The sequence below is a fragment of the Gobius niger genome (assembly GCF_951799975.1).
Source record: "Gobius niger genome assembly, chromosome: 1".
In the NCBI taxonomy this organism is placed as follows: Eukaryota; Metazoa; Chordata; class Actinopteri; order Gobiiformes; family Gobiidae; genus Gobius; species Gobius niger.
This window is the reverse complement of record NC_136852.1, coordinates 74864991-74886881: the sequence shown is the minus strand read 5'-3', so window position 1 is coordinate 74886881 and position 21891 is coordinate 74864991. Positions and strand designations below refer to the sequence as shown.

The 21891-nt window shown below is 42.2% G+C and overlaps 1 protein-coding gene across 3 annotated transcripts in view; it reads left to right on the top strand.

Moving 5' to 3' along the window:
- Positions 1–17812, top strand: part of ap1b1 (adaptor related protein complex 1 subunit beta 1) — a 70766-nt gene extending 52954 nt beyond the window's left edge. For all 3 annotated transcript variants that reach the window (XM_079560611.1, XM_079560609.1, XM_079560610.1), the window contains one exon: positions 17722–17812. In XM_079560611.1, the coding sequence (XP_079416737.1) occupies positions 17722–17796 (75 nt within the window). In that variant the 3' untranslated portion in view covers positions 17797–17812. The remainder of the gene's footprint in view (positions 1–17721) is intronic.
- The last annotated feature ends 4079 nt before the right edge of the window (positions 17813–21891 follow it).

The window sequence follows — 21891 nt, the reverse complement described above, 5'->3', positions numbered from 1 at the left end:
GGACTTCACAGACAACATGCAGGGAACTCACTATTTACAAATGAGCACTTTTGATTTTGCATCATTTAATCCATTTTTCAGACCTTTGACTTCAGTGAATGTTATTTTTCTAACCTTTTGATTTAAAGTTTGAGAACCCCTGGTGTAGAACTATGAAACGTTTAGTGAAAAAAAAAGTTATTCTAATTTACTGCATTTACAGACCAACAGAAGGTTTGTCATCATTGTAGTGTGATATAGACTGGTGCTGTGGGACTGCCAAAAGCAGAACACCCCCTCTTTAAGTAGCCATGTGCTCTGGGTTGCATACTTGGTCAAGTCTTCATAAAAGTAATCCAGTAGATCAGGGACGGCCTTTAGACGGAGACAGGACTCAGATGGCTCGTGTCAGTTTGTGAGATGTCCCTCTGTCTCTGACCTGAAGTGATTGGACATAAATGATCGCATTCGGATTGGACGTCGCTGCCCGATAATCGCAGTTCATCGTTCAGAACCTGAAGTTTCCCCGTGAGTGAAGTCTGTCCTGGACGTCCTTGAACGCCTCCTCCCCCCCCCCCCCCCCGGCTTCAGAGCGCTCACATCACGTCCTCGTTCACAAGGTGCCATTACCTGTCTGGTTGTTTGTTGCTGTCTAGACTGGCTCGTTTTGTCAGTCAGAGCCAGAGCGCAGGCCCTCATGAAACACCACCTCCACCTCCTCCACCAGTACACCCCACCCCACCAGGGTTCTGGGGTTACGTTAAAGTCACGTGTGTGTAATCTGCAATGGTATTCCCCGTTTTGGAAATGAAATGAATGTGTGTGGGGAAAAGGACTGCTCTCATGAGAATCTTTTGCGTTGCTTGGAGCTGTCCTGCATTACGTAAGGATTAAACCACTGGGACCCTTAGTGCGTTAGACGGTTCTAACGCCCGACACAGTGTTGTTCCTCCTGCATTATAACGTCTAACGCGGCTCCTCGTTGTTTAATCCGCTTATACCAGGGTCCCACAAACCTAACATTTATAATAAATGTGTTTTTCATTGACTAAAGTCCCTAAATCTGCCAGACTACGGGACTATTTCGTGTGGGTTATTAGCCGGTCACTGAAGGCTGGTCTCAGAGCGAGTCATTCTCCGCAGCTATTACGAGGATCTCAGTCAGGCTCAACGACACAACATCAGCACAGAATCACAACACAACAGGACTAACCCGGAAACACTTTTCCCTGGAAGGAAACACCGATATGCGGCACTCGCGGGCAGGAGTTATTTACCTTTTACAAGGTTTAACCTGAAGCTAAAGCTAGCTAGCTCAACCAGCTCAACTGTTTATGGAAACAGCTGCGGTGGAGTCGCTCACACCTGGGCCCCCCCAACTCAAACTAACATGTTTGACTTTACTAATCCAGACAAATATGCTTCAATGCAGGATCATTTTATGTACGCCTGAAAATGATGAATAGCCTTAACCGTTTCCAATAGAAATGTAAAGCTCATATGTTATTAACAGTAGCTAACCTAGCTGCTCACTCTCCTCTACAAACATTTAGCAAACACTAAATCCATCTCATACGTTCCTGTCAGTCACTAATTACGCCTTTATCTGATTCAGCTGTGTCAGGCGTTGCTATGGCGACGCCACAGCGGAGTGACATCCCAGTGATTTAACTACCGGACTACGTGTGCGGTTATACCAAAATAATGCACCAGCCAATCAGAATCCAGTATCACCCAGACCATGGTATATTTAGGTCTAACCGCACAGTTATGGTGAGTTCCACTTGTGTCGGAGGTCAGAAAATTGGATTAAACATTATCTCCGAGTTGTAGCGTTCGGGTCGTCCAGGTGGGAAACATCTGAGGTTGACGCGTCCTCAGGAGTTGCTTTGTTGTTCGAGCGGCGTCATCAGTTTACAGAGAAACCTCATTGTAGCATCACACAATAGTATAATGTCTGGAAGAGCGGAGGCAGAGTGCTCACTGGATCACAGCGGAGGAGAAGAGAAACTAACAAATCACTCACTCACTCTGATGGAGCTCGTCCTCTTCCCTAACAGTTTGTGACGGTTTGCAGGGTCTCTGAACACAGGGGGTTTCCGAATAGGGGTGCCAGCCAGGTATCCCTCCTGACAAGTTGGATATGGGTTACAGGGTTACCGGTCACACAAGGATTTACACTAGGCTGTATAAACCCTTTCTTGGTAAAATGGTGAATGATACAAAACAAGAGGGTCCACACAATAACAATAAGTGTCCAGCATGTGTATTTACAATTCTAGTGTCCACAACAACATCTGTCCCCTTCCCACAGTTCTAGGCAGGTGGACTTCTATTTTACTCCCCCCACCAGGGTTGCTCCACAGCACAAGCTGTAGATAAAATATACACAGATTCAAACTCAGCATCCCGCTCACACACACACAGACAAAAAAGTACCGACTCACATGTCACAGGATAAGGCAGGACGAAACAGAATAAATCCTGACTTGCTCTGCACGGAAAATAATAATAAAGTTACAGTCTATGTTTGTGGCAATAAACACAAAAGGAAAACTTTAGTTTGTGATATTTTTACCTCACGTTTGGTGAGGTTTCACGTGAGACGCGATGACGTCACCAACCGGCACCCCCGAGGGCTTCCGTGTTGGAGCGAGATACACACAGGGAGAGGAGCGCACTCGTACTGTTCTCTTTTCCACAACAACGTGACACGCATTGATCCCAGTAGCAGCGGCCAGCAGACGGAGTGACGAGGGATTGCACGCCTCGGATTTGTAGTTAGAATGTAACGCACTGACTAAAACTGACGACGGCGGCGGCTACTGCTTCCCACACTGATCAGAGGGAGACTGACATTTAAAACAGGAAGGAAGGCAGCTCAAACGGCGGCGCGAACGGTGGACAAATGGGGTGAGTCTACGACGCCACGGGGCGTACACCAGAAATGGTGCGGACGGTGGGGGTGGAAAGGCGCTCGCAACTCGAGAGTTGTTACACTCCCCCCCCCTTCGGAAGACCCGAACTAGCGAGGGGTTTGTGTATTTAGATACTTTGCTACGTCAGTGTGGCCACGGCACTGGCCTCCTGAACGTCATCAGTGAAACCCAAGAAATCCTCCCCCTCACTGTCCTCCAGAAGAATTTCAAGGACCTTTCGGTGCTGCTCCTTCTCCAACTCCTTTGCGGTGGGGTAGCAGGGCTTCATTTGGGCCACGTGGACCACCCGGAGATCCTCCCCGGTGCCCTCCAGGACAACCTCAAAGTTCACAGGCCCAGTCCTCCTTGTGACGCGGTACGGACCCTTCCACCTCGGGGCAAGCTTTGCCGAAAAAGATTTGTCAGCTCGGGATAAAGGGTGAGTACGGAGCCATACACGGTCCTTTACCGAAAAATCTCCTTCCCTTCTTCCACGGTCATAGTTCTGTTTTTGTCTTTGCTTAGCCCTCTTCAGATTGACACCAACAAAGTCCCTGAGATCAGCCATCTGCTTTGCCGTCGCATAGGCAGGAGCGTCAGGGTCGCATTGGTTCGGCCGCAGCTCACTATCCAATGGGCCCTTTAATGGTCTCCCAAGGTTAAGTTCTGCGGGGGTCACTCCTATGGACTCGTGCACCGCTGAGTTCAAAGCAAAACGGAATTCAGGTAAGTATTTATCCCAACTTTTGTGATTGTCCTGTACATACGAAGCAAGCATGGCCTTAATGTTACGGTTGATCCTTTCTGTAAGGTTGGTCTGTGGATGATAAGCAGAGGTTTTTTTATGGGTAAGGTTCCATCTTTGGCAGGCTTCCTCAAAAACAGATGACACAAACTGCGGTCCTTGATCCGACAGGAGGTACGTGGGAACACCCCACCGAGTGAAAATGTCTTTGATCAAGTATTGTGAGATGGTCTCTGCCGTAGCCCTGCGAAGTGGGAACAACTCCACCCACCGTGAAAAATAATCCACGAACACAAGGAGATGAAGGTTGCCGTTGGAGCTCCGTGGAAAAGGTCCCATGAGATCCACTCCCAACATCTGCCATGGCATCTCCACCTCGGTCTGTTGTAGTTTACCAGCAGGCTTACGGGTTTCTGGTTTGTACCTCTGGCAAATAGAGCAACCTCGCACATAGTCCCGAACATCGAGGCTCATCCTTGGCCAATATACCAGAGCTTGCAATCGTTTATAGGTCTTGTATCTCCCCAAATGACCAGCCAAGGGGTCTGTATGGTAATGGTAGAGAAGCGGTTGTCGGAGAGAAGGTGGGATGTACACCTGGTAGATGGTCTTATGAGCAAGTTTCACCACCCGGTACACCTTGTCCTCCAGTATTGTGTACTTGGTGTTGTTTTTATCAGCTTCACCTTTCTCCATAATCTCTTGGTACAGTTCTTGTGCAAAAGGATCCTGCTGTTGGGCCCTCCAGATGTTTTCATCGGTCACCGGGTGGAAATCCTCAGCGGTGTCTCTCTTGGACCGAAGCACAACAGCACAGGTGGCAGGTGGGTATTCCGAGTCCTCCACAGGAGCTCGTGACAGGGCGTCCGGAACGGTGTTATATTTCCCTTTCCGATACTCCACTGTGAAGGAGAACTCTTGGAGGCGAAGAGCCCATCGAATGAGCCGGGTGGTGGGCTTCTGAGTCTTGAAGACCCAGACCAGTGATGAGTGGTCTGTCACAACGGTGAAATGGCGTCCTTCCAGGTAGTATCTCCACTTCTCAATTGCCCAAACAACAGCAAGGCACTCCTGCTCTGTGGTGGAGTAATTTCGCTCAGCTTTGTTCAAGGTGCGGCTTGCAAAAGCAAGTACCTGCTCAGTCCCCAGCCCAGTTTGCTGAGCCAACACGGCACCCAAGCCCACGTCACTGGCATCGGTGTAGACAATAAATGGCAGATGGAAATTTGGATGTCCCAGAACAGGCGAAGAGGTCAAATGTCGCTTCAGGGCCTCAAACGCTTCTTGACATGCGGAAGTCCAGATAAACTTTGCTCCTTTCCGTTTCAGGGCATTTAGCGGCTCAGTTAGTGCAGAGAACCCAGGCACAAAGCGGTGATACCATCCGGCCATGCCCATAAATCTTTGGAGCTGTTTCATGTTCTGCGGGACAGGGAAATCCTGCACAGCCTTAATCTTCTCACCATCCACAGCTACCCCATCCGAGGAGACAGTGTGACCCAAGAACTTCAAAGTGGTCCGGAAGAATTGGCTCTTTTTCATGTTCACAGTAAGGTGGGCCTCACGTAACTTGTCCAAGACTGCTTGAATGTCATAATGGTGTTGGGCCTGAGAGGAAGAATAAATGATTATATCGTCCAGGTACACCAGACAGATACTTCCTCTCAACTCTCCCAGAACAACTTCCATAAGTCGCTGGAAGGTGGCGGGGGCATTTTTCAGCCCAAACGGCATCACTTTAAATTGAAAGAGGCCATAAGGACATACAAAGGCGGTTTTCTCACGGCTGTCTGGGTCCATTTGGACCTGCCAGTATCCACTATTGAGGTCCAAGGTGGTGAATACCTCTGCTCCCGCCAAAGACTCCAAAATCTCCTGGATATTGGGTAGTGGATATGCATCAGTGTGAGTAGCGGCATTAATCTTGCGATAGTCCACACAGAAACGGGGTTTCGGATCATTTTTCTTTGGCACAAGGACAACTGGAGCAGCATACGGCGACGTGGATGGTTCTATGATGTCGTTATCCAACATTTCCTCCACATGAGTCTTTATCACTTGGAGTTTGGCAGGTGAGACTCTGTACGGCTTCTGCTTAATAGGTACATCATTAGAGAGGTAAATTTTGTGGGTGAGAACCTTAGTACACCCTAGAAGTGTGGTACACACATCTACGTTCTCCTGTAATTGGCAAAATAATGATCTCTTCCCAAATTCATCTAGGTGAGCGTTGGTGACTGCCCTCTGAATAAGATCGGGGCAAGCGCGAGTGGCTATTAATCGAGCAGGAGCAACAGCTGAGAAAAAGGCAAGCTGCTGGCATGGGGTGGTTTGCCAAGTTAACGTCTCCTGCAGAAAGGAATATTGGTGGCTTCTGTTGGACTTAAACCAGTATTGCTGATCTGACACATCGAATTGTAAACCAGAGACAGATATGAAGTCGAGCCCAAGTACAGCCGGAAAAGCGAGACTTTGGGCAGGCAGGATTACACAGGGCAATATAATGGTGTGGTTTTGTAAGGCAACTGTTATTTCACTCCATCCAAGAGGCTGCAGTCCTTCTCCATCAGCCAGATACAGAGGTCCTCTCTCCCAAGCCTTCATCACTCCGTTCAACTCTGCCCACACTCGTTCATTGACTAGAGTGTAAGATGATCCTGTGTCCAGTATGGCAGCTCCTTTCCAGGAACCCATGCTGATGGGAACCATAAGCTGGCATGGCAGGGAACTGGCCCCCCCGGCAGCAGGAATGGGGACTCCTCCCGGAGGTCCAGAAATGGTGAGGGTTCCAAGCGTGGCAGAACTCTCCCGGACGTAGGATGGTTGCTCGGACTGTTGAGGAGGGACTTGAGGTGAAGATTGACGGTTGGGCCCTCCCCGGAGACAGTCAGCAGGGGAATGGTTGCCCTTACATCGCCAGCAGAATGGTTGAAGTGGCCGGTTGTGGTTTGGATTATAATTGCCTGTCTTGGGCCGTACAGTGGGGTCGCTGTTAGGAGGTCTATAGTCAGTGGTCTTGGATGGGATATGCCCCTTTTTCCGATGTTCATATTGCTGTTGGTTATCCCTGTCCTTTTCCAGCTGCTGCCCCAGTCGCACAAGCTCCTCCACCGTTGCAACTCGACTACTCCTCAGCTGACTGGCCAACTGAGGGTTAATGTTTTTGAGAATTAATTTAATAATTTCCTCTTCCTCGATGTGTGTCTTCCAGCGTTTACATAGAGACTGGTACATATACACAAAGTCACGGATGCTCTCCTTTTCCCCTTGGACGCGGGTACGTATCCTTTCGGCCAGTTCATCCTCGTAATCTTCGGACAGGAAGGCCGCCCGAAAATGCCTCTGAAATTCTGTCCAAGTCTGCACTTTATGTCTGGCAACATCCCACCAATCCCGGGCTGTACCATGTAAAACATTTCTCAAGGTGGCCATGAGCTCCTCATTAGTTAAGGCGTTGAGCGCCAAGTAATCCTCACAGCGCTCGAGGTACTGAAGGGGGTCTGGGGTGTCATCAATTTTCCCATACGTAGGGAACTGAAGTTTCACTGGGCTCTTTCCAATGTCTCTGTTTCTATTTACAGGCATGGTTAAACAACCAGGTGCTGCGGTTTGAGCTCCTGTCACCCCCAGCTGAGCGGTAGACTCCATCCTTGGCCTCCCCGGAAGTGTAACTATATTGGGTGCCTCCTGGCACAGGGTGGAATACCTTGGATCCAGGATATTGGTTGGCCTAGTGTGAGCCATTTCGGTGAGCTCTCCTGCCATCGATTTAATGGAGGATGTACACTGTGTAATATCCCCCTGCAGGCGTGTAACTTCGTCTTGCAGGCAGGCCACACTTGCTGTGACTGGAGCCAGTAAAGTGCTTACTTCCTGGATCATCTCATTATGATGATGCTTAAGCCGCCAACTCAAGGTGCTTTTCATTTGTGTGAGATAATATTCAAACTGAGTATCAAGATGTCCCAGCTCCTCTCTCTGCTTCTCCCTCATCAAGTCAGTCAGGGTGGTTTTCATACTGTCCATCTCCACCCTGAGGTTCGTCTGCATTTCCTCCATCCTCGCGTTTAAACCCAACACCTGGGATTCACCTCCAGATAGGGTTATTGACGCTCGAGGGGGCTGATTAGGAGCCTGTGGAGCCAGAGCCACGTCGGCCAACTGTGCTTCGGTGATCTCCATGTCTAGGAGTGAATATGCTGTGGAGCATCCATTTGTAGGTGGCAAAGGTTGGGGAAAAAATGTCACTTCTTCTAGTGCCCGGAAGACTTCATCAACAGTCGTTGTGGTCATTATTTTTTTATTATTATTATTATTATTATTATTATTTTTTTATGCTGTCCTTATTTTCACACAATTCACAATTGTTTTGCCATTCACATGTCCCATCTGGGGTGCCACTATTTTATGTGACGGTTTGCAGGGTCTCTGAACACAGGGGGTTTCCGAATAGGGGTGCCAGCCAGGTATCCCTCCTGACAAGTTGGATATGGGTTACAGGGTTACCGGTCACACAAGGATTTACACTAGGCTGTATAAACCCTTTCTTGGTAAAATGGTGAATGATACAAAACAAGAGGGTCCACACAATAACAATAAGTGTCCAGCATGTGTATTTACAATTCTAGTGTCCACAACAACATCTGTCCCCTTCCCACAGTTCTAGGCAGGTGGACTTCTATTTTACTCCCCCCACCAGGGTTGCTCCACAGCACAAGCTGTAGATAAAATATACACAGATTCAAACTCAGCATCCCGCTCACACACACACAGACAAAAAAGTACCGACTCACATGTCACAGGATAAGGCAGGACGAAACAGAATAAATCCTGACTTGCTCTGCACGGAAAATAATAATAAAGTTACAGTCTATGTTTGTGGCAATAAACACAAAAGGAAAACTTTAGTTTGTGATATTTTTACCTCACGTTTGGTGAGGTTTCACGTGAGACGCGATGACGTCACCAACCGGCACCCCCGAGGGCTTCCGTGTTGGAGCGAGATACACACAGGGAGAGGAGCGCACTCGTACTGTTCTCTTTTCCACAACAACGTGACACGCATTGATCCCAGTAGCAGCGGCCAGCAGACGGAGTGACGAGGGATTGCACGCCTCGGATTTGTAGTTAGAATGTAACGCACTGACTAAAACTGACGACGGCGGCGGCTACTGCTTCCCACACTGATCAGAGGGAGACTGACATTTAAAACAGGAAGGAAGGCAGCTCAAACGGCGGCGCGAACGGTGGACAAATGGGGTGAGTCTACGACGCCACGGGGCGTACACCAGAAATGGTGCGGACGGTGGGGGTGGAAAGGCGCTCGCAACTCGAGAGTTGTTACAAGTTTAATGTGTTTATTATAATTGTTGTAAATACAGTGATCGTTTAGCACTAGTCGTTTATTTGCTTTACTTTTTTTTACTGTTAATAAGACACTAGCAACAGAGCAGTAATGCTTATCCAACAAGTTTGTTTGGGAAACATCTGCGACATAACTGAAGCTGTTACATCAAGCGCTCGTTCTCGGGTCGGCTGATCCTGCCCCGAGTTTCCGAGTCAGAGTCTGTGCGCGTTCCTGTTGAAACTTCGAAGCTCGGAAATTCTGACTTCCGAGACATTAGAGAGTTAAAGAGGGGGTGTTCTGCTTTTGTCAGTCCCATAGCACCAGTCTATATCACACTACAATGATGACAAACCTTCTGCTGGTCTGTAAATGCAGTAAATTAGAATAAATCTCAAAATGGCTGTAGTGAATGTCTTGAAATAGGCCTCTGTCTCTTTAACCCCTTAACTCCCACCTGAACTGAGCACATTTTCTCCAGTTTGGCTTTACCTCAATCCAAAAGCTTCTGGGACAAAGCTGTGGAAATGGCAACAAAACTGAGACGAAAACAATGATGGAAATGTGACAAAAAAGTGACGAAAAATTGATGAAAAAGTGGCAAAAATGACCGAAAAATGACAAAAAATGTGACAAAAAAATTACAAAAAATGACCAAAATTTGATTAAAAATTGACGGGAAAAAAAATGATAAAATGTGACCAAAAAATGACAAAAATGTGATAAAAAATTGACGAAAAAAATGTGACAAAATGTGACAAAAATGACCAAAAAATGACAAAAATGTGTCTAAAAAATTAACGAAAAATGAAACAAATGTGACATGTGACAAAAAAAATACAAAAAATGTGATAAAAATTCGACAAAAAAATTGCTAAAATGTGACAAAAATTGATGAAAAAGTGGCAAAAATGTGACAAAAAAATTACAAAAAATTACAAAAATTTGAATAAAAAATTAACGAAAAATTAAAGAAATGTGACAAAAAATTTACAAAAATGTGATAAAAATTTGACAAAAAAAATACAAAAAATTACAAAAAAATTACAAAAATTTGATAAAAATTTGACAAAAAAAATACAAAAAAATACAAAAAAATACAAAAAAATACAAAAAAATACAAAAAATTGACAAAAAAATTACAAAAAAATTGATAAAAATTCGACAACAAAATTGCAAAAATGTGACACAAAATGTGATAAACTGATGAAAAAATGGAAAAAAATGTGACAAAATGTGACAAAAAAAATACAAAAATGTGATAAAAATGTGACAAAAAAATGACAAAAAAAGACAAAAAATTACTAATTTGATAAAAAATGGACGAAAAAATGACCAAAATGTGACAAAAAAATTACAAAAATGAGTTGAATACCCAACAAAAAAATGATGGCAAAATAATCTGATGACATGAGGAAAAAGATCCCCTCGGTTCAGGCGGGAGTTCAGAGGTTAATCCAAATACTCAAAGCCTTTCTCTGAGTTTTCTTTACCCGAATAACATTACGAATCTGGATATTGAAAAGGTTTTATTTTATTGTATCTGCTCATTAAGAAACATCAGAGCATGTGCTTCATGAAACCGTCATATCGGAGGAGGAACATCTGCTTCTGAAGATAATTTATGATTTTTCACCCCGGTGTTGCTCAGCTCCCCGGAGGCGTAGAAGGAGCGGGGGGGGCTCGTTTCAAAGTTTGGAGTTTCTAGTTTCCAACACGAACGAACGAACACTTTCTCTTCCAAAGCGATGTAAGAAAATCAGCGATGTTGTAGATCCTGGAGGGTAACGGTGTTTCCGCTGAAGCACCTCTGCTCTCGAGAGTTTGTTCAACTACTGAAGACGCGTTTTGACCTCAGAGTTTGTCCGATGAAGCTCTTCAGAGATGGGTCGGCCCAGCTGTGCCGAGCCGGAGCCAGCTGTTGTGCGCCGCTCACACATCTGCAGCGTCAGCGTCCTCCGGGACACGGCGAGCCATTAGTGAGAGGAAATCTGAGGACAGCGATCACCTGTTGGTCACATGATTAATCCGTCTCACTCTCCAGGAGCTTTAATCCGTCCTGCGCTGATGGAGACTGATCGTAATGGATTGAGTCTAAAGAACGGCGGCTTTTACACCCGATACAAGATCATGTCCAAGTGTTTGCTCCACATTGGACACTTGCAAATCTCCAATTTCAAGAAAGCATAAAAAAAAAAGTGCGACTACATTTAAAAATAAAACATGAAGCATTTACATCATTCTGACGGTTTAGAAAAATATCGCTTCATCACAGTGATCAAGGAAGTCCCCGAAAAGATTGAGAGACATTGATTTTTGTCCGTAGGTTGAGTTCACAACACTGTAAACAGCCCATAGTTATTATTGAGTTGGCGGTAACAATGGCAACGGTCGACACGCAGATTTCTACTCTTAGTTTGTTGTTTAATTTCTCTGTCATTTCTGGGCCAATCCACATGAAACAGTCATACGCTCTTAACCTCAGCCTGAACCGAGCACAGTTTCTCCAGTTTGGCTTTGCCCAAATCTAAACTATGACTGAAATGTCCAGATGTTTTCATTGACTAAAATCTGTGTAAGGGTCAATGACGTATAAGGGTTTTTTCAAAACTGACGGCATGTATGTTTTTCAGTCCATAATTATGTGTTTAAGCAACTTATGTTATGTTAGATAAGGCAAGGCAAGTTTATTTGTAGAGCACAATTCATACACAAGGCAATTCAAAGTGCTTCACAGTTGCATAAATATAAGAAAACAAATACAATCAATGAAAACATCAACATAGAATTAATCAATTACAGTAAGAGGCAAGAGTGCAGATAAGATTCTTTCAGTTATTTGCATTTTTAAGTCTTGTTTAGATTCGCTCTGTCTTGATCACTATTTTTCTTGCTCGTTCACACAAAGTTACCTAACCTCTATTTTTGTCGCTAATCAGATAACAGATAACATTTAAAGATAACATTTGAAAGTAAGTTTAAACGTTTCTCTGTATAAAAAATGTCAGGTGGCATAACCAAGTTTTTTCTAAATTTTAAAAAGTTTCCAATATTTTGTACAAAATCAAATCTTTGCCAAGTACATCTTCGACAGTCTTTCTCCAGTGAGCGTTTTCATCTGTAATTTGTACCTGACTGATGCTGAATCAGCAGTAAAACCAGAGGACGGAGCTCTGTGTCAGCACAAAACAGTTATCGCTTCAGCATCGGATATTTTAAACCCATACCTGATCTTTTTTTTTTTAGTATTGACTGATACTTACAGCAGTATTGAATCAGTGCATCCCATCATTTTTTTTCTGAGCTTTGTTCATGTGGAGCAGCTCCATGAGAAACAAGATTAGATAAGATAATAATACATATATTTTTTATATGTAAAGTCGACTTAAATTATCTTCAATTGAGTCGACTAAAACTAGACAAAAAAAGGAAGAGAATTACCGTAAATGCTCTAATATAGGCCTTTATTCACTCCAGTGTTAATTTCGTCGACTAAAATATTTAGTCTTAATTTTAGTCAAAGTGATATTTTTGTGACTAAAATTGGACTAAAACTAAATTAAAAGTTGTTCATGGGACTAAAACTATGACTAAAATGTCCAGATATTTTAGTCGACTAAAATAAGACTAAACAAAAATGAAAAGGAGAGACTAAAATCATCCAAACTTCTATTGACCGTCTGAAAGAGCCTCAGATCATGTAAATTCTCTGCCAAAGGAAACGCTCTGAGCTTTGTTCATGTGGAGCAGCTCCATGAAGCAGAGGAACAAGATTAAATATGATTATAATGAATATTATCATTGCAAAGTCGACTAAATTAGTCATAAATTTAGTCGACTAAATTGATATGCAATTTTAGTCGACTAAAACTAGACTAAAATTGAAAAGATTTTTTTGACTAAATCTCGACTAAAATTACATTACATTTTAGTCAAAAGACTAAGACTAAAACTAAAATATAATGTGTTGTCAAAATTAACACTGATTCACTCAAGGGCATCAGGACCAGGCCTTTATTGGAACCGGGCCACAATTACGACCAGGAAAATGAAGAAAAACGAGATTTGTGTCCATTTGCACCTAAAATATGAGGTTCATTTATTAATGAACATTTCAAACCCTCTCCCAGCGGCTGGAACATTGACGCCTTTTATTTTGTCGGGACAACAGGAAGTGTTTCGTTGCTGTTAGCGGAGCTTTGACATCAGTGTCACTGCAGGTTTCTGTTTCGTTTTTACTGAACCGGATTATTTGTTGTTATCTCGTGTAAAAGGCGAGTTTAGACGGAGCGTTTGTGTTTGTGATCGATCATGAGACTGACCCGAGAGAAGACGAGACGCTCGCGCTGATGGGAGGAGTTATTTTGAGGCGTGGGACTGACCTGCACACGGAGCAGCTGGACGTGCTTTGAAGACGCGATGGAGACTTTATTAAAACCCTGGAGGGTCACACAACATTTGCCCTGTTTCCAAATACAGTCACAGGAGGTTTGAAAAGTGGCTAAATCTGTGTCAAAGTTACGCTGGGATCAGCTCCTCCGCAGCGTCTCCCTCGGCCCGGGTTCAGTTTGTTACTTCCTGCACCTGAGTTTTCATTTACACCAGTATGAGACAAATTCATAACATGGGGAATATTTCTACTGCTATAGTTTCTAATAAAAGCCCCGGCCTGTTTTAGAGACCGGCTTTAATTTGCCTCCGCCAGCCGCGAACCCGGCTGCTAATGGAATACAGGCCAGTATTAGAGAATTTACGGTTGTCAAAAGACTAAAACTAAATTAAAATATGTTGTCAAAATTAACACTCCTAAAGATATAGTGTCATAACAGAATCAAAGCTGATGATCTGCTCAGACATGATATTATGGAGGTGTCTGGACACGGAGCTGCGTGTTCTGTCCTGCCCTCACGTCCCCATGGAAACCGCGCGATCACAAAAGATGATTGTTTTTCATTTGCAGAGCGAGGGATTTAAACGTCGGGCCGTCCATTCGCCTGTTTTTAGAACCTGGTGATTAAAGTCCAAACGCTGAGTCAGGTTTAGAAACTCCAATCCTTAATCCACTTCAGACCCATGTGATGGAACTCTTTTCACTCCTTTTCTCCACGTAATACAAAGGTTTATTATTGTAGAGATGCTTTTAGATAATGCTGGTATTGACTCAACATCATTTCCTGGTACTTAAACGTACTTGGTTTTCGATACCGATACATTTCTGATACTAATACTAACATTTTTGTGATCTAGAACCAGAAAACAGAACGATAATGTGTGGAAGATCTGCATATTTACGATAACAGATTAATCTGCAATGTCAAATGTGTAAAAATGGAGAAAAAAAGAAATAAGGAAAAGTTGTGAAAGGAAATAGGGCCAAAAATAGGAAAAAATTGGGAAACCAGGTCACTCAAACTTGGCTGTAAACACTGTTAGCTTTGCCCGTTAGCCTGTTAGCTTCTTCTTCGTGATTCCATTAGTGTGTATTGGTGACTCCGACCCGGTGCAGAAAAGTTGCAATTGTGGTTTTCTGGCCAGAGCCACCAGGGGGCGATGAAAGACCCTCCAATCATCCCATTAACACCTGTATCACCCCCACAGGGACGACGGGAAGGGTTTATTAAGAGAAACAAGTTACTAAGTTCCTACACTTCCTCCAGTTTGGCTTTACCCAGGTTACACACTAATTTACAGGACAGGGTAACACCTCATTTGAAAGCTAAGACCGACAAATCATCATATACATCTAAAAGCTTCAAAACGAGGGTGAAAACTCAACAAAAAAAGTGGCAAAAAAAAAATACACCAAAAATATAGCCACAAAAAAGTGACAGAAGCAACAAAAACAAGACGAAAATGTGGCGAAACCAAGACAAAAATGTAAACAATGTAAAAGTAACAGAAACAAATAAAAATGTCGATTAAAAAGCAACAAAAGAACTGCAAAAACATGACCAAAAAAATACAAAAAACTCAACACTAGTGTGAAAAAAACATGGCGGCAATGCAACAAAAACGTTATGATCAGTTTTGTAGGTCTTAGCTCCAGTTGAGAAGGTTTTAGATTTGGGTAAAGCCGAACTGGAGAAAATGCGCTCGGTTATGGCGGGTGGCAAGAGGTTAAACTACTCAAAAATGTGAAACATACAGTCAGTTCCTTTACATTTCTTTGCAGAACAGCCACTTAAGTAAGGATTAAACCACTCGTAGTCTTAGTGCATTAGACGGTTCTAACGGCCAACACAGTGTTGTTCCTCCTGCATTATAACGTCTAACGCGGCTCCTCGTTGTTTAATCCGCTTGTACCAGGGTCCCACAAACCTAACATTTATAATAAATGTGTTTTTCATTGACTAAAGTCACTAAATCTGCCAGACTACGGGACTATTTTGTGTGGGTTATTAGCCGGTCACTGAAGGCTGGTCTCAGAGCGAGTCATTCTCCGCAGCTATTACGAGGATCTCAGTCAGGCTCAACGACACAACATCAGCACAGAATCACAACACAACAGGACTAACCCGGAAACACTTTTCCCTGGAAGGAAACACCGATATGCGGCACTCGTGGGCAGGAGTCACACCTGGGCCCCCCCAACTGAAACTTTTATGTTTGACTTTACTAATCCAAACAAAGATGCTTCAACCTCTTAGCTCCCGTCTGAACTGAGAGGATCTTTTTCCTCACGTCATCAGATTTTTTTTCCATCATTTTTTTTGTTGGGTATTCAACTCATTTTTGTAACTTTTTGGTCAAATTTTTTTTTTCATTTTTTCATTACATTTTTGTCATTTTTTCGTCCATTTTTTATAACATTTTTATCACATTTTTGTTGCATTTTTATATTTTTTTTTGTCAAATTTTTATCATATTTTTGTCACATTTTTTGTCACATTTTGGTCATTTTTCGTCCATTTTTTGTCAATTTCTTATGACATTTTTGTGACATTTTTGCCACTTTTTCATCAAGTTTTCGTTACTTTTTTGTCACATTCCCATCATTGTTTCCGTCTCAGTTTTGTCGCTATTTTCACACCTTTTTTTCCAGAAGCTTTTGGATTTGGTTAAAGCCAGACTGGAGTGAACGTGCTCGGTTCAGGTTCAGTACGAGGTTAAACTCATCATTATAAACGCAGCGCGGCGGCTTCTGCTGACGCTGCACTTCCTCCTCGTCCTCTCGGCCCGAGGAGGACGTGGATTCTGGCCTCGTCCTGAGTCTGTGTTGCGTAACCGCGGACACATCGAGCCAATCACACGTCCTCCCTCTCCGTCCTCTGTTCCTCTCGTTTCCGCCGCCGCCGCCCCCGCTCCTCCTCAGCTCTATAAATGATCCAGCCTTTTAAGAAAGATATTTATAGCATCCTGTGTCTAAATATGGAGCCTTTTAAAGATGGCAGATGCAGAGTCTAAATGAGCTCAGTGCTTTTCAGCTTTGACCCAAACAGCGGAGGGCGTGAGAGCTAGAAACGAGTTCCTCTTGAAGCTTTCAGGGGTCGACACGTCTTCCATTTTCAAGTACAAACCCCGTCTGGAAGAAGGAGGAGGTTTAGGAACATCCTGCAGCCGTTCGCTCGTTCGTTTGACTCGCCGACATCACGTCTTTGATATGATCATTCTATTTTTAGCTCTTTTTCCCACACTGGCGTCTGAGCGAGGCTGCCGAGGCTAAAAACAGACTCAGTAAGTGGTGGTTTTATAGTGTAGATCCCGGGTACGATGAGCTGGTCTCGTTAATTAAAGTTTCAGTACCACCGGTGTAGGGCGGCTCGATTATTGAAATAATAATAATCACGATTATTTTTGTCATAATTGAAATCACGATTATTCAAACGATTATTTGTTGCCTTTAAAAAAATCCAGCAAAAAAGTGACAAAAATCCATCAAAAAAGTGACAAAAATCCAGCAAAAAAGTGACAAAAATCCAGCAAAAAAATGACAAAAATCCAGCAAAAAAATGACAAAAATCCAGCAAAAAAGTGACAAAAATCCAGCAAAAAAAGACAAAAATCCAGCAAAAAAGTGACAAAAATCCAGCAAAAAAAAGACAAAAATGTGACAAAAAAATGACAAAAAATTGACAAAAAATGACAAAAAAAATTGAAAAAATTGACAAAAAATGTGACAAAAATGTGACAAAAAATTGACAAATGACAAAAATGACAAAAATGTGAAAAAAATGTGACAAAAAATTGACAAATGACAAAAATGACAAAAATGACAAAAATGTGAAAAAAAATGACAAATTGACAAAAAATGACAAAAATGACCAAAAAAATGACAAAAATGTGACAAAAAAAACCCAAAAATGACAAAAAAAAATTGAAAAAAAATGACAAAAAATTGACAACAAAAAAAGACAAAAAAAGCTACAAAATTGACACCCCCCCCCCAAAAAAAAAGTGCTGAAAAAAAATCTGATGTGAGGAAAAAGATCAATTTAGTTTTGTAGGTCTTTCAAATGAGGCGTTACACTGGCCTACAGGGATTTGGGTAAAGCTGAACTGGAGAAAACGCTCTCGGTTCAGGCGGGAGTTAATAGTTTAACACATGGGTCTGTTTTGGTGTCACTACCGCTCACATGTTACTGAACTACCAAGGTCTGAGTCTTTCAAAGCTGCACACACTTTTATCAACAGGAATCCATCAATAAGAGACGTTTTTGAGGAGAAAGTGGTTTAAAACCAGTGGTCCGGCTCCTCCTGAACGTAACCATCCTCCTGTGTCCTGTGTTCTCTGGCAGGTGTCGCTGAAGTGCAGAGCTCCGGAGGTGTCCCAGGCCGTTTTCCAAAGCTACGAGGCCATCCTGAAGAACTGAAGACCTGAGGAGCGGAGGAGCGGAACCCGGAGCCCGGACCTCCACCGTCCTCCTGACCGCTGAACAGACTGCCCGAGCGGAAGAGCCCGCCCCCTTAGATTTAATTTCAGATTGTGTTCAGATTGTGTGTGTGAGTGCGTGGGAAAGATGCGGGACTTGTTTTTTTTTTCTTTTCTTTCCTGCATGAGTCTCTGTAATCCCCCCCCCCCCAGCCCCGTTTCTCCACAAATCGGAGTCTAAATTTAGCGCAGAGAAGCACTTAAAGGAGCGCCTGAGAGGACGGAGACGAGAACCCGCCCGGCGTCGCTCTCTGGACTCCGTGTTTTATGTTTTCACTTCACTTTTCCCGCTGACACGAGGGGAGGAACGTCAGGAACATCCGTCTGTGGGATTCAGGCCGTGGTTCTCCACAGATCGAGCGCAGGAATCATGGTCAGAACTGTTTAATTTAAGATGATCCAGCTGTTCTTGTCTCCAGACACGGAGGCAGAAACTGGAGGTTTAACCCAGAGGCGCCGCGAGTGATCAATCAAATCTAATCTTTACCAATTAAATCTGTTAATAAAGTGTATTGGGGAATATAACTAAATATACTCGGCTGTTATTATATTAGGTCACATTAGTATTAGCAGCAAAAAACACTATTACATAAATCACAGAGAACTTTCAACATTATTAGAGTTTAATGGGAGAAAATAAGGTATAGAAATGCTGTCAATGCTCCCGATTAGGTCATAACACTGGGATCTGAAGGAAGTGGAACAAGAATAATTGTTTTCAGGAAGAAATGACATGAATCTACTTGAATTAAGAGATTAACCTTTTAACTCCCACCATGTTTTCTCCTGTTCTCCAAATCGAGAAGCTTCTTCAAAATGGCGACAAAAAACGGGAAGAAAATGAGGATGTGAATTGACAAAAATGACGACAAATCCAGCAAAAAAAAGGCACAAAACCGCAACAAAAAAGTGACAAAAATTCAGCAAAAAAGCGACAAAAATCCGACAAAAAAGCATCAAAAATCCGACAAAAATTCAGCAAAAAAGCGACAAAAATCCAGGAAAAAAGTGACAAAAATCCAGGAAAAAAGTGACAAAAATCCAGGAAAAAAGTGACAAAAATCCAGGAAAAAAGTGACAAAAATCCAGGAAAAAAGTGACAAAAATCCAGGAAAAAAGTGACAAAAATCCAGGAAAAAAGTGACAAAAATCCAGGAAAAAAGTGACAAAAATCCAGGAAAAAAGTGACAAAAATCCAGGAAAAAAGTGACAAAAATCCAGGAAAAAAGTGACAAAAATCCAGGAAAAAAGTGACAAAAATCCAGGAAAAAAGTGACAAAAATCCAGGAAAAAAGTGACAAAAATCCAGGAAAAAAGCGACAAAAATCCAGGAAAAAAGCGACAAAAATCCAGGAAAAAAGCGTCAAAAATCCGGCAAAAAAAAAAAGAGACAAAAATTCAACAAAAAAGTGACAAAAGAGCAACAAAAAAGTGACAATAATCCAGCAAAAAATTTACAAAAGTGCCGTAAAAAAAGTGACTAAAACACAAGGGAAATAAAAAGTGACGACAATGGCAAAGAAGAGAGAAAGCATTTGGTTTTGTGTTAAGAGGTTAAATCTAAGGTTTGAGTAGATTTGTTCTGGTTTTAGACGAGATAAAACCTTTAGTCGTCGTTATTCTCTTAATTCAGATCATTTTGTGTCATTTCAAGTGAAAAACAATTATTTGTCTGATTCCAAGTGGGTTTTATTCTTGTTCCGTCGGCGCTACAGCATTTGTGTCTGGGATTAGTTCAAACCGACTCAAATTCAACATAGAAGAACTTTAATTCAAGCAATTTTAAGTCACTTATCTCATGATGGTAGTTTTTCCAGTGTTGTGCTTTACTTTGGGCAAATAATCATAATAATCAGCGGCTTCGGCCCTCGGTCTGTTTACGATAAAGAAAATCGGAAAACTTGCCTCCCCCTGCCCTACATGGATGTATTTTGGATCGCTGTGCAAAATGCTGCGGCGAGCAACGGTATGCTAATGCTAACGGAAACTATGATTGAATCACCGTAACCCCTTAACTCCTGAACCGAGCACATTTTCTCCAGTTTGGCTTTACCCCAATCCAAAAGCTTCTGGGAAAAAGCAACAAAACTGAGACAAAAACAATGATGGAAATGTGACAAAAAAGTGAGAAAACATTGATGAAAAAATGACGAAAAATGTATGAAAATGTCACAAAAATGTCACAAATAAATGCTAAAAATTTGATAAAAAAATGACAAAAAAATTATAAAAAATGTGAGAAAAATTTACAAAAAAGACGAAAAAATGACCAAAATTTGATTAAAAAAATTGACAAAATTTTACAAAATGTGATTTAAAAAAAATGACGAAAAAATTACAAAAATGTCGCAAAAAATCACCAAAAAATGACCAAAATTGATAAAAAATTGACACAAATATGACCAAAAAAATGACTAAAATTTGTCAAAAAAATTACAAAAAATTTGACAAAAATGTGACAAAAAATGACAAAAAAGTTATAAAAATGAGTTGAATCCCCAACAAAAACATGATGGAAACAAAATGTGATGACGTGAGGAAAAAGCTCTGGGTTCAGGCGGGAGTTCAGAGGTTAAAGGGACACTGCGTAACATTTTGGAGGATCCTGCTGCCATCAGAGCAGAACACGCCCCTAATGTCCAGCTCAGTAAATGCTGTTTCTGCAGAGGATAATCAGAGAATGGATTCAGATGAAAACTATTTAAATCTTTAAAGCTTTAGTCACATCTCCATGGAGACGAGCTGGAGACGTCCCACTCCCGGTGAAGTTCGTCATGTCTGAGGAGAGTTGAGCCACATATCAGCATCGGCCTTAGGAAAACACATATTGACCTGAACCGAGCACATTTTCTCCAGCTTTACCCCAATCCAAAAGCTTCTGGGAAAAAGGTGTGAAAATAGCAACAAAACTGAGACGAAAACAAGGATGAAAATGTGAAAAAATGGACAAAAAATGTACCAAAAATGGACGAAAATTTGACAAAAAAGTGACAAAAAAAATAACTTTTTTTTTTTTTATTGCCGAAAAAATGCCAAAAATGGACAAAAATTGGACGAAAAAATTGAGAAAAAATTGACGAAAAAGTGACAAAAAATGGACGAAAAAATTTGGATAATTTGACAAAAAAGTGAAACAAAAATGGACAAAAAAATTGCCGAGAAAAATGACAAAAATTGACTAAAAATGAAAAAATTGAGAAAAAATGGACGAAAAAGTGACAAAAAATGGACGAAAAAGTGATAAGAATTTGACAAAAAAATGTGAATAATTGGACATAAAAATGCTAATAATTTGACAAAAAAGTGACAAAAAAATCAAAAAAATTGCTGAAAAAATGACAAAAATTGACAAGAAATTGACGAAAAAATGGAGAAAAAATGGACAAAAAAGTGATACGAATTTGACAAAAAATGCGAATAATTTGACGAAAAAGTGACGAAAATGTGACAAAAATGAGCAACAAAACAACCCAACAAAAAAAGTGATGAAAAAAAAATCTGACGTGAGGAAAAAGATCCATTTAGTTTTGTAGGTCTTTCAAACGAGGCGTTACGCTGGCCTACAGGATTTGGGTAAAGCTGAACTGGAGACTCTCGGTTCAGGCGGGAGTTAAGAGGTTAAAGCGCCTGTAGTTCAGATAAACATCATTCCTGACCTGGAGGTGGAAACACGCTGTTGGAGATGTTCCTCTTGAACGTCCTGACCTGCCACACGTTCCACCAGCCGATGGTTCTCCTGAGTGACTGCCCTTCACGTGACGTCGTGGAGAAAGTGAAACCCGTGATGAGTTTTGTTTTTGTTCCGAGTCATTCCATGGTTTGATTTGTGTGTTTTTGTTTGTGCTCTTCTGGTAGATCAGCCACTGCTCCTTCAGGCCCCACACACTGCAAAAAGTAAATCAAGCATTGGCTTAAATGACTTGAATTGAGGAAATGTTTCTTGTTTTGAGCAGTTTTCACTCATTTAGACACTTTTCCTGATCGGAGTTTCCTTTGCTTGTTTGAGGACATTTCAGACCAGTTCTAGGGGAAATCT